The sequence below is a fragment of the Berghia stephanieae genome, chromosome 5 (assembly GCF_034508935.2).
Source record: "Berghia stephanieae isolate SIO BIC M18660-M18661 chromosome 5, UCSD_Bste_1.3, whole genome shotgun sequence".
NCBI classification, from domain to species: Eukaryota; Metazoa; Mollusca; class Gastropoda; order Nudibranchia; family Aeolidiidae; genus Berghia; species Berghia stephanieae.
In genome coordinates, this window is record NC_088364.1 from 64,252,833 (window position 1) to 64,265,499 (window position 12,667).

Sequence of the window (12,667 nt, forward strand, 5' to 3'; positions counted from 1 at the left end):
GGACGCACACATATTATTGCTAAAACAAGACTCAAGTTTGGAAACCTTTGATATCGTGATTATTAAACATCTTTGGTTTAACCAGCATAGCTTCTTATCGAATAAAGCATTTGTTAAAATTAAAATTAACAAGTTTTAACCAAGGGTATTGTTCTTGTTGTTGATAAATGTTCGAATATTCCTGAGAGTGACTTCGTATTGAAATCGTCATAACTTTTTCCAATTTTTATTCTCGCACCCTATATAATATACAGGGTGTCATTTTTTTTTATTAAATAAAACCCGATTAAGAACAACTACAAATGATAGAAACATCTAATATTTTGTAAACTTTTCTATCACTATTCCAAGTTTTTTGTAGTGAACATTTCAGAAAGATGCTATAATCCGTTACTATACAGTCGCGCTTTTTGTATTTGTCTTCCAATTTTTGCGTAGAAATTGTGTAGACCTAGTCTAGAAGTTGATAATATAATAGTCTACTAAGAACATTTTATCAACAGCTCTTTTTATATATAAAAAAGTTGAGCACTGATATCTGATGGTTTATGTTTTTTACTACGGTGTCCTGTTTGATTTATTCAGATACTGAAAAGGAATTCATCATCTAAACTTTGAGACGAGATAAGTTTTTTATGATTTAATATGGAGAATGAATAACATAAATGATTTCTAAAAGTGACAAAAAAACTAAAGTTTTATAGTTCTGATTATGAAATTGTAACACTTGCTTAAATTATGTTAACCACTTGAAGACCTGAGATGCATATTCCTCCCACCAAATCCAAACATCAGTAACACATGGAACAACTACACAAGACGTCTAACTTCTACGTCATGGCACAAGACCGAAGGGATAGATCTCAGCTGGTCGCTGGTTCGGATAAGAAGTAATTTCTCTGATTATCTTAACTGCAGAATTCAGAATCAATTTTTTTTGGGCAACTGTCTTTCAGAAGACTGTCATAGATGTAGTGGATTCTAAAGTCTTTAATTTGCGATGAAATGGTTTGCATTACTCGTGCGGGTATGTGGTCTAGTGGGTAGTAGACCCGCCTTCGGATCGGAAGGCCCTGGGTTCGAGTCCCGAGAGGCGCATAGTTGAGTCCTTGGAAAAGTTCCGTCCTACGTGTTAAATGTTGCTGTTGACCAGGGACCCCTTGTAAAGCGCTTTGAGCACAGTTAGTGGATATTGCGCTATATAATGCTCAATTTTTAAAATTTTAAAAAGTCTCTTTACTCACATTCTCTCACCGTAATCCTGACCATTAGCAATGTTGTCTCTGTCCGAAAAAAAACCTCACTGTCATATCGTCTAACAGGCGTCATGTCTCGTCCTACATGACAAATGTTGCTGTTGGCTAGGGACCCGTTGTGAAGCGCTTTGAGCAAGTTCAATGGATATTGCTCGATATTAAAGCTCAAGTTTAAAACAAAAATTGATACACTTTGTTATGAGATGTCCTTTATACAACACTGAGACTTTCCGTTCATTGGATACTGTTATATGCTACCTATCGTCCTATCTGGTAATACGTTGAAGTCAATTTGTGAAAAAAGTTTCCCTTTAGTCAAAATGATCAGAGAAATCGGAAATAAAAAAAATAAAAAAATAACATGAATATTTCCCATTTCCACGGGTTTACCATGCTCAATACGATTCACAATGATTTAGTATTTTGCCCTAGTAAGCCACATGGAACCATGTTTCCATTTCAAACAATTGCAGCTTATTGTACTAAAATCCTTAAAATATCCGCCAGTGCCTATAACCGGTTACTTATTCACTCCTGAGTCGAGTGAATGTACTTGTTTTTAAAGTTGAAAAGTCAGAACACACTTTCACCATATTGTTTATCATCATATCAGTAACATGGCTTTAAAATGGATCAAGTGTTCCTTAAATTCCTTAAAAAATAAGTAAAAATATAATATTACACATTACATATTCTTGGCGATAAAACTATCTAAAAGGGAAAAACAGAAAAAAGTATGAAAGAAGATTGAAAATGAAAATTAATAATGAATGAATATAAATAAATAAAAATAATTTTTTAAAATCCAATTAAGGCAAAATTGTTTTAATTCAGACAATAGAACTTAAGCTTCAAATTCAATTTTAAGCATCACTTTTATCCCGACATAATACCGTTTTGATTTGGTCGTTTACATTTAATGTAGAAACCACTGTCAACTGTTTTGGTCTTTAGTCCACAAAACCATTCTGTTGTCATTAAAACGATCACTTTTAATTCCGATCCTAGAAATTATCAAGGAAAGATTACCTTCGACATGGTATCGAGTTCCTGGTGTATTGACAGCCATTGGAAAAACATTTCCAATCCACGAAACATCTCTATAATGACATCCATCTTTAAATAAAGAATTCCTTATTATTTTTTAGTATTATGAGTTTTGAGTATTAACAAAATCTCCATTCGATTCCCCAAGAATAGCACAACTCGTCTCGAATTTCCTCCAACGCAATCCGGATAAAGAGCACTTCAATTCCATCAGTACTTCGTTGTTCCTTTGTGTGCCAATCGGCTGAAAAATAAAGATACATTTCCACCAGTCTGTGTCAAGTAAACAAATTAATGAATAAGAGCTGAAATGGTTTTGTTTGCGAATTAAAATATCATCTTTCAATATCACTGTAGAAAGTCTTTTATTTTGCAATCAAATGGTCAACGTTACATGATTTGATGAGAGCGTGCTATTACTTCCAAGTGAAAAGCCTCTGAATAATTTTAGTTATAAGGCACTCAGGACAGTGTGTTAATCAAACAAGTCTTCTAAACATCGGCTTCGAAAGTCAAGGGGCCTTCACTCTTCCTGGGCTGCAAAAGCTCGTGCATCCTCTCGGCCGTCACAACATCCCCAAGCGCCCTCATGTGATCTGGTTCTCGACGCTTGTCTCGTTTCATGCCCGATTTTCCACGCGCTTCTCGAAGCTTCTTGTCAACTTCTCTGGTGAAAGGATCCATCATCTCGTAGTCCGCAGAAAATGAGTTGCTGTTGTTGCTGTTCGGAGAGCAGCGCTGGAAGGATTCGTGTTGATTTAAGACAGTAGGAGGGTCTATAAATTTTACACCATTCCCAACTACCATCGTGTTGTTGGAAGGAGTGACGTTTTCATCCTCGTCATCCACGATAAAAAGTGAGTCCATATTATTGTCTCGGTCGTTGGTGTTGGTGTATTGATGGGAATCGTTGATAGTGCTAGTATTGTGGTTAATGTTGTTATTGTTGTTGTTGTAGTAGCTGCTGTTGTTAATGTTGTTGTAGTTGTTGCTGTTGTTGTTGACGTTATTATTTAACAGATGACAATGCTGTTGTTGCTGCCGTTGTAAATAATTCATGAATTCGGCCTCTTTGTTGTCTTTGTGTCTCTGGCGTCGTTTTCTTTCAAAATTTGTCGTGCTGCGGAAATTATGAAAAGCTCCAGTCTCCGACTGCTGGTGTAAAATGTGAAGATTTGGGAGGGATAGGTACTGCTTCATCGCATTGGCTTGGCTCCGAGTAAACGAACCGGAAATCGCAGGATGTGCTATACTTGATGAGCTATCTTTTTTCTTCAAAAGCTTCTTTTTCCCAGCAAAACCCGGGTACTCGGGTTTCTCGTCACGATACTTTGCACCGATCGTGATCAGATTCCTTTGATCTCCTACAGAATAATGTATTAACGGAAGTTTTTGACCCTCGTAGTTGTTAGCATCACCGTTGCTATGTTTTGTAAATTTTTTGAAGCCCCCAAAACACTTTGCAAATTTTGATCGTGGTTTGAAATCTGAATGGACGAAAGGAAGTTTTTCTGTCGCCGCTCCCGGCATTATTCCAACAGAATTTGTGTGCGCCATATTGTTGGAGGTCGAAGATCGATTCGTTGAGATATCACCAGTTTGGTATGGTTTTATATTTGTTGTTTTGATCCATATGCTTCATTTCTGGAAAGTATAAAATGATATGAATATATTAAATCACGAAAGTCGGTCCGAATGAAATTTAAAAGAAAAGAAAGCAAACACTATGATAGAAATACCAAAATGTTTATTTAATTTAGTTAAATCACTTGGCTATTAAACATGAGACTTAAATCTGAGCATTCAGAAAGAGCAATATCGTTAAACGTGCTCAAAAGTGCTTCCCAAGAGGCCTTTAAGCATTAGTAACACTAAACATGCAGGATGAGACATGGCGCCTGTTAGGCGATGTTAATTTTTTTCGGACAATACAACGCTGTTAACGGCCAGGTACTCATTTTACAACAGAGTAGGACGAGAGAATGTGAGTAAAGCGAAAGACCTTTTCCTAGGACTCAACTATGCGCCGCCCATAGCGGGACTCGAACCCAGGACCTTTCGATCCGAAGGCGAGTGACATACCAGACCACATAGCCGCTATACCTACCTAGCCGCGCTTCTTTTCAGTTCTGATAAGCCAAAATACTATCTACGCCCATTGCGGCAAACAAATTTAAAACCAAGTTTCGACATTCAGAAGTAATTCCACAGGGACTGAATTGAGAAAATTCGGCATTTTTTGTTGAAACCTTCTGATCGAATATTTAAAAAAAAAAGGTCAAAACCAAATTATCGTCTCCTCAAACCATGATGAATTATAGTATTGTAGGTTCAGTTATGCTGACCTCACCAAGAAATTATTAATTTTATTAAAAACAGAGGATTTATGATTGAGAAGACTCTTAAGGTAAGTTTTATGCAGCTCTTGTGGTATGACACTCGTATTCGGATCGAAATATCCTGGGTTCGATCCACGCTCGGTGCATCGTTGAGTCCTTGGCAAAGTCTCTTTATTCACATTCTCTCACTTTACTCAGGTGTAAAATGAGTACCTGGCCATTAACAGCGTTGTCTCTGTCCGAAAAAAAAAATTGTAATGTCGCCTTACAGGCGTCATGTCTCGTCCTATACGTTAAGTGTTGCTGTTGGCCATTGGCCCCTTGTAAAGCGCTTTGAGCACGTTTATGGATATCGCGTATTTTAAAAGATTGCTATGAGAGAATCTGAATAAAGAATCTTTTCCAAGGACTTAACTATGCGCCAAGCAAGGTTCGAACCCATGACTTTCCGATCCGAAAGCCAGTATCATACCACAAGACGACATAGCCGCACTACTACTACTACTACTACTACTACTACTACTACTACTACTACTACTCTACTACTACTACTACTACTACTACTACTACTACTACTACTACTACTACTACTACTACTACTACTACTACTACTACTACTACTACTACTACTACTACTAAAAAAGAGCTTTTATATAGCGCAATATCCACTAAATGTTCTTAAAGCGCTTTACAAGGGGTCCCTGGTCAACAGCAACAATTAACATTTAGGACGGGACATGGCGTCTGTTAGGCGATGTTACAATGTTTTTCGGAGAGAGACAACGCTGTTAACGGCCCGGTACTCTTTAAGATTTACTACAGTACTAGAATGTGAGTCAACAGGACCTTCTTCCAAACCACTAACTTCCCACACTCGAAAGGACCTTCGCCGTAACTAGTACTAGCGACTACTACTACTACTACTACTACTACTACTACTACTACTACTACTACTACTACTACTACTACTACTACTACTACCTAATAATAATAATGATAATAATAATAATAATAATAATAATAATAATAATAATAATAATAATAATAATAATAATAATAATAATAATAGGAAGCTACAGGTCAGAAGAAGGCGCGTGTCCTACCATAAGACCACGAATCCACTGGAATAATACTCCTAGGGCATGAGATTCCGATCACTACACACAAAGTAAATGTATTGTATTCTATAATCACAAGGTTTGTGTCACATGACCTTTGTCATACACCGATTATTGAAATCAAAAATAAGGAGGGAGGGGGGGGAGTGTTATGAGTTTCATTTAAGAACACAATAAATCCGTCAGAAATATCCTCTCAGTTAAAATATATTTGATATTATATTTATTAAGTGTTTACGTGTCTTATTTTCAAAAGTATTCCTCACTGAGTAAGATTGCACGGTTGCAACATTTAGCTAGGTAATTATAATACTGTTATATATATATATATATATATATATATATATATATATATATATATATATATATATATATATATATATATATATATATAGATAAAATAGTATGAGTAGCTATAACTTTGGATCAGTTCAACTACTTATCACACTAATAATAAGATGAATACACACGAAAAATAAAAACATGGACCACTAGATTAATGATAAGGAATTCTCCATTCGATCTCATACACGACTGTGTTAAAGACGTGCCAATATACTAAATACTGATTGTGTTCAGTAGACGTGAACCTATTTGTGTCTCAATCAGTTTAAGAAATTAGATTCGTTCACCTCAATAAAGCAAATTAACTATGTCCAAGTCTCATGTTTTTGACAAAAAATAATTCATTTTTTAGCAACAAAACCGTACCGAAATATAACCGTTTTGATGCGATAGGTCATATCATTCATATTCATTAAACGGACTGCTATGCTTTTATTTATATATATATATATATATATATATATATATATATATATATATATATATATATATATATATATATATATATATATATATATATATACAGACACACATAGTCCGTTCAATGAACGTGATGATAAGTCGATCAACCCAAAATTAATGACAAATGTTGAATAACATTTAAACCCATTTTCTATTGTCTTTATACACAAAACATTTTTCGACTTACTTAGTAAGAAAAATCCACGTAGCTGTTTATTTGGGCACGGTGAGATGTATTCTGCATATAATATCTTATATATATATATATATATATATATATATATATATATATATATATATATATATATATATATATATATTATTTAAAATATTTACCACAATGTTTGGGGCAGTCTACATCAATGTTTCAGGCTTAATTTGCCATCTTCAGGACTGAGCTGTTTTGTTGACTGTTGTTTCTTGAAGTGGTTCCGGTTTGAAGTCAATTTAGAGGAATTTGCGCCGATGGGGACTCTACGGAAAGTGTCCCATCGGCGCAAATTCCTCTTAATTGACTTCAAACCGGAACCACTTTAAGAAACACCAACAGTCAACAAAACAACTCAGTCCTGAAGATGGCAAATTAAGCCTGAAACATTGATGTAGACTGCCCCAAACATTGTGGTAAATATTTTAAATAATAATTCGCTCCATTACTACATGTCGAGCACTTTTCGTACCATATTTGTATCAAACACGATTCAACATATATATATATATAATATATATATATATATATATATATATATATATATATATATGTATATATATATATATATATATATATATATATATATATATATATATATATATATATATATATATATATATATATAATTCGTTTACTTTTCGTAGAATTCTTTCCCAATGTTAACACCGGAAAAAAAAGATGAAGTAAATTTAAAGAGTAATGAGAGGAAGCACTACCAGGTATAGATTCAATCAAGCATAGTCCCACCGCATTGTCATACTCTCTAACCAGAAAGATTGACATATGGATTAAGTCTATTTTCAGTGGGATTTGACGAAACAAATTTTCAATTTTTCGTTAAAATCATCACGATGTCTAATCAATCTCATAATAGATGCTTATTATCTTCATGCCAATTGTAAATACCATACAACGTTTCGTGGTGAACTCTTGCGGTTACGGAGACAAAAATCCAATTTGCCAAATATATAATAGGATATATATATACATACATATATATATATATATATATATATATATATATATATATATATATATATATATATATATATATTGACGCATTGCGTTTATCCAAAAAGCTCATAACATCCGCCAGCGGGCTAGAACGTACCAGTACACAAAACTAAAGCAACGCAGATTTCATTCGCATCGCAGAGGATCGTGATTCGTGGGGACAGCTAGCTGACCGGCAACGGCTCAAGAGTACAAGCCTTGAGCATAATTTATATTCTGAATGATACAATTTGGTGTGAACTACCCATAAAAAGGCTGGCTATAAACCATAACACTGAGGTGAGTGACGTCATATATATATATATATATATCACAGAGAGAGAGAGAGAGAGAGAGAGAGAGAGAGAGAGAGAGAGAGAGAGAGAGAGAGAGAGAGAGAGAGAGTTAAGCATAAAATCAAACTTTAAGGGGAGGGGCGACACCTGAAACTATTTTCAAGAATAATGATTATATCCAATATCTTTTTATATTGGGACATTGCCTATGACCAATGGATTCGAACCATGTGATTTATTTCGGTGGGCGTGTCCGGTTGCCATGGTGACGGCCGCCATCTTGGATTTTACTCTTCTCTGGGTGCTATTTTAAAAAGTTACTTTCTCAATAAGTTTCCATGGAATTTTCTTGAAATTTGGCATGGTTGTATATTTGTATATTATTTTAAAAAATACAAAGCATTTTTTAAATATTTTAAATAGATTTTTATTTACAAATTTTTAAAAATTATATTTTTTCGGTATGATAAAAATCATGTTTTTTGACATAAAAATGTCAATTTTTCAAAAAATAATAAAGATATTTAAAATTCCTTCTGTATGATTTTAGATAATCACTATAGCTCTAGACATGCAAAGTTTTAAACAAATTGATTGATAAATGACAAAATAAGATAAAAAATAGTGTTAAAAAATGTAATTTTGAGAAAAACGAGATCAAAGATAACAATGAATGAAAATAATAAGACAAAACGGTACAACCAGCTCAAAACATACCAGCACCGTATGAGGGTCCCCCGTGTTCTTTTTCTGCCTCCCTCTGGGCTTTTTCACGGGTCTGAGCTTTCATTTTGCGTCTTTTTTTTCTCTTTGTGTTGAGCAACCCTTATGCTCTGGTCAAGTCTTTTTGACTCTGCTTGCTGACTCAACATCTGGGAGTGTTTTCCCAGTCCACCGATGCCCAAAGACACTTTCAGGATGTTATTTCTATTAGACCAAAATTATACTCTGCACCAAACTCAACTTTTTTTAGGGAATGGAAGTATGTTTTATGGCATCTTGACCAAACAGAATTATGAAACCTTTCGTTTGGATTTTGTGTTGTCTTCATCTCACAACACTTCAACAAAGCATTTACAGGCTTCAAGTGCTCATGAATTAAATCAAAATTCAAAGGTGTATTTACACGCTGCTTGTGTCAACAGGATACACATGGGCAGCAATATATTTTTTTATAAAAGCATCTGGAGTCCGGTTCAGGAGGACAATACCTATGTTGAGGGAAGTCATTGGTGTAATAACCGTGGTAAAGACCAGCAAGAATAGCCCATTTCATTTCTTTCCGCTGTGGCATTGCTTGGAATCGCTTTATCATAATACTACTATCACACACCAAATTCCAATCAAAGATTTGTAATCACGGGTCAACCACGAGCCATCATAACTTTCTTGCTTTCTTGGCTTTTGTAGCAAATAACTGTTGCCAACGTTTGGATTTTTTTGTCACTTTAGGTATATTTATAATAATCCAGTAAAAATTGGAAATATTTAGAGATAATTAACGTGAATACGTGTCAAAATTTGATAAAACAACTGATCAATCGAAAGGTAAACAAATCGTAGTAAAATATAATAGTAAGAGAGGCGAACTTTCACCCTGACTCAACATCCAATCCCTGGCGCGGAGTCAGAGGTCTAGAACAAGGTCAGCCAATCAGATCGCACCATTCGTGATCACGTTGTATTTACCTGACAACTTGACCTCTTATCAGCTGTTTGACACACAATCTTTGTTCGCGACTAACAGTAAACTCCTCCCCTGCTATTTATGAGACTGAAACCGTGTCAAATAGACGGGCAAAGAGTAGACTAAACTATCGATATCAAAATTTACAACATCGATATGTATTATAATGCTTTTCAGTCCTATTATTTTCAGTTGAATTCTTACAAAAAATTGAAAAGTTTGGTATTTTCATGTCGACTTCCATGGTTATGAAAGACGATTTACAAACTTTATATTATCCAAATCACCATCGAAGTGCTGAAAATATGTGAAAAAATGATTGTTCTTTGATAATAAACAAAAAACTGAAATTTAACATTTTGAACCAAAAATCGATATTTCAGGTGTCGCCCCTCCCCTTAAGTAGTAACAGTATGATACCGACGTAGAGACGAACCGTCACTCACTACTATTGATATAATATAATATAATGAATCTATTGATATAAAATTTTGTTTCATTGGTTCATGTGATACACAATATCTTGAGCAGGATTCAGAACTCCGAACACCTTTGAAATTATCTTAATCTCCGTGTTTATGAAATGTATACCAAGGCTCTTGGCACCCCCACTACCGTGACTGACAAAACGCCTTTTAACTCTTTTCTTTCCGGCCATTTTCAGGATTTCTTCTGAAATATCTTCCCTTCCTAACACAAAAGTGGATTGTTTAACACTCAAGCCATTTCTGCCTGCTATATCAGTCGTACAAATACACAAGTTTATAGTCTGAGAGAAATTAGTGAGAAGATATCACACAACTTAATATAGATCGTATGCGCTTGGCTAAGAAACTAACAACATTGCCATCCGGAAATATAACGGACCAACACACAAAACTATGTGTAATCATGAACGTTTATAGTCAGGTTAATACAGTTAAATGAGAATTACTCATAAACTTTAATTCACCCGCCGCACTGTTGTCCTTGAGCAAGTTACATCACCCAAGCTCACTTTAAGGCACTGCACTGCGGCTGACGTCTGGGTTATTCCAGTCTTCCCTTGAAATAGACCCTAAAGACAAATTTCCCCTTGGGGATGAATAAAGGGAATTATTATATAATAATAATATTATCATTAATAATAATAATAATAATAATAATAATAATAATAATAATAATAATATTAATAATAATAATAATAATAATAATATTAATAATAATAATAATAATATAATAATAATAATAATAATAATAATAATAATAATAATAATAATAATAATAATAATTACTATTATTATTATTATTATTATTATCATCATCATCATCATCATCATCATCATCATCATCATCCTTATTATTATTAGTATTTATTGCAAAGTACTTCCGCCAGAGTTAACAAGATCAGCAGTACAATCAATGGACAAGTAGGTCAGAAAAAAAAAAAATCCCAAATACATCCGGATCGATCTTGATCCATTTGCTTGTGCAGCGAGTGCTCCACTAACTGAGCTATGAAACCCCTCCCCCCACCGATATGTCAAAAAATAATCTTAAATGAAAATGTATTTTAAGTGTTGTCATTCACAATTAATGGACCCCATGAGCTCAGTTCGTAGAGCAATTGGATTCAATAGTCTGATGTCACGTCGCCCAGTAACGGTGAGCAGCGTGGTTCCAAACAAAGAAAATGGATACTTTTTATTCTTCATGCCCGCTAGAATTTTTCATATGTCAAGTGATCAGAATGTATAAAAGTCAAAACATGATCATAGTTAGAATGTTTTTCTCCTTTGGATACACTTTTATGCTCGTCGGAGAAAAAAAAATCATAAGGGCGTCCGCCATTGTTCCGATAGTTTAGAGCCAGTTACTAAGTTACCATGCGTCATTACGAGGGAAGTGACGTCATGTCTGTTGAAGCCTATCGCTTCTTATTCAAAGGGACCGAGATCGATCCCGGGTGAAATTGAAATTTTTTCCTCTGATCCCCAATGTCCACCTAGTTGTGATTGGATTGTTGGGTCTGTTAGATATAGCGGAAAGTACTTTGCGATAGACGAGCATCCTATCAAAAGGGTGGTAAACAGTTGCTATTGTCCAGTTCACGCTATAGATAGTATGCAGATGACGTCACTCAGGCCTTTGTTATTGTTTTTGCCATCCGCGTTTGTGAGTTGTTCTCACTAAACTGTATTAACAAGACTATAAAAGTTCATGGTTACACAGAGTTTGTGTGTTGGTCCGTTATACTTCCGGATGGCAATGTTGTGAACTCCTTGGCCAAGCGCATCCTATCTATAAAAACCGGGATAAAATCCGTGTTCTCATGGGTCTGAAGGATTATATTTTTAAAGTTTTGAAGTATCGGTTGGAATTACTTTTAAACATTAAAAAAAAACAACATTTTGGAGCTAAATTATTAAACTAGTTAACTGCCGTACTCCGGAAAAAATCGTATTCAAAAATTTGGTCAAAAATATTGTCTTTAAAATATCTTTAACTCTCTCCTTACCCGCCATTTTCAGGATTTTCCCCAAAACTTCCGACCCAACTAATACAAAATATATCTTTTTAGCACTCAGACACAATAGCAGTAAATTTCTTGCGATACATAATTTCTTTAGCAAAACATACTCTACAACACACTGTTAATTTTCTTTAAATTTTATGATGTACAAAAGAAATTTGAATAAGAAAAATGTTGGTTGTATTGTAACGAATGTGACGATTTTCCTATAGTTGGTAAGGAGCGGGTTAATAAATGGTTATTTAATCAATATTTAATTTGAATTAAAGTTTTCTGGCCAAAATCAATTAAAAGATGTTTTGTCAGTGTAGCCCGATCGTGCGAACGTATGTAAAGTAAACAACACGGCATACTGAGTTCTTGAATGCTTTTTACGAACAAGTGTCAATGTGGCCAGATTA

At 34.5% G+C, this 12,667-nt stretch overlaps 1 protein-coding gene across 4 annotated transcripts in view; it reads right to left on the minus strand.

Annotated features, from left to right (window-relative positions):
• Nucleotides 1-2,065: 2,065 nt before the first annotated feature.
• LOC144973392 (uncharacterized) overlaps nt 2,066-12,667 on the minus strand; it is a 13,935-nt gene continuing 3,333 nt past the window's right edge. For 3 of the 4 annotated variants that reach the window (XM_078915756.1, XM_078915757.1, XM_078915755.1), the window contains exon 2: nt 2,066-3,947. In XM_078915756.1, the coding sequence (XP_078771882.1) occupies nt 2,796-3,860 (1,065 nt within the window). In that variant the 5' untranslated portion in view covers nt 3,861-3,947 and the 3' untranslated portion in view covers nt 2,066-2,795. Of the gene's footprint in view, nt 3,948-5,745; nt 6,057-12,667 lie in introns of those variants that run through there. The other variant, XM_078915758.1, reaches the window with a different exon arrangement.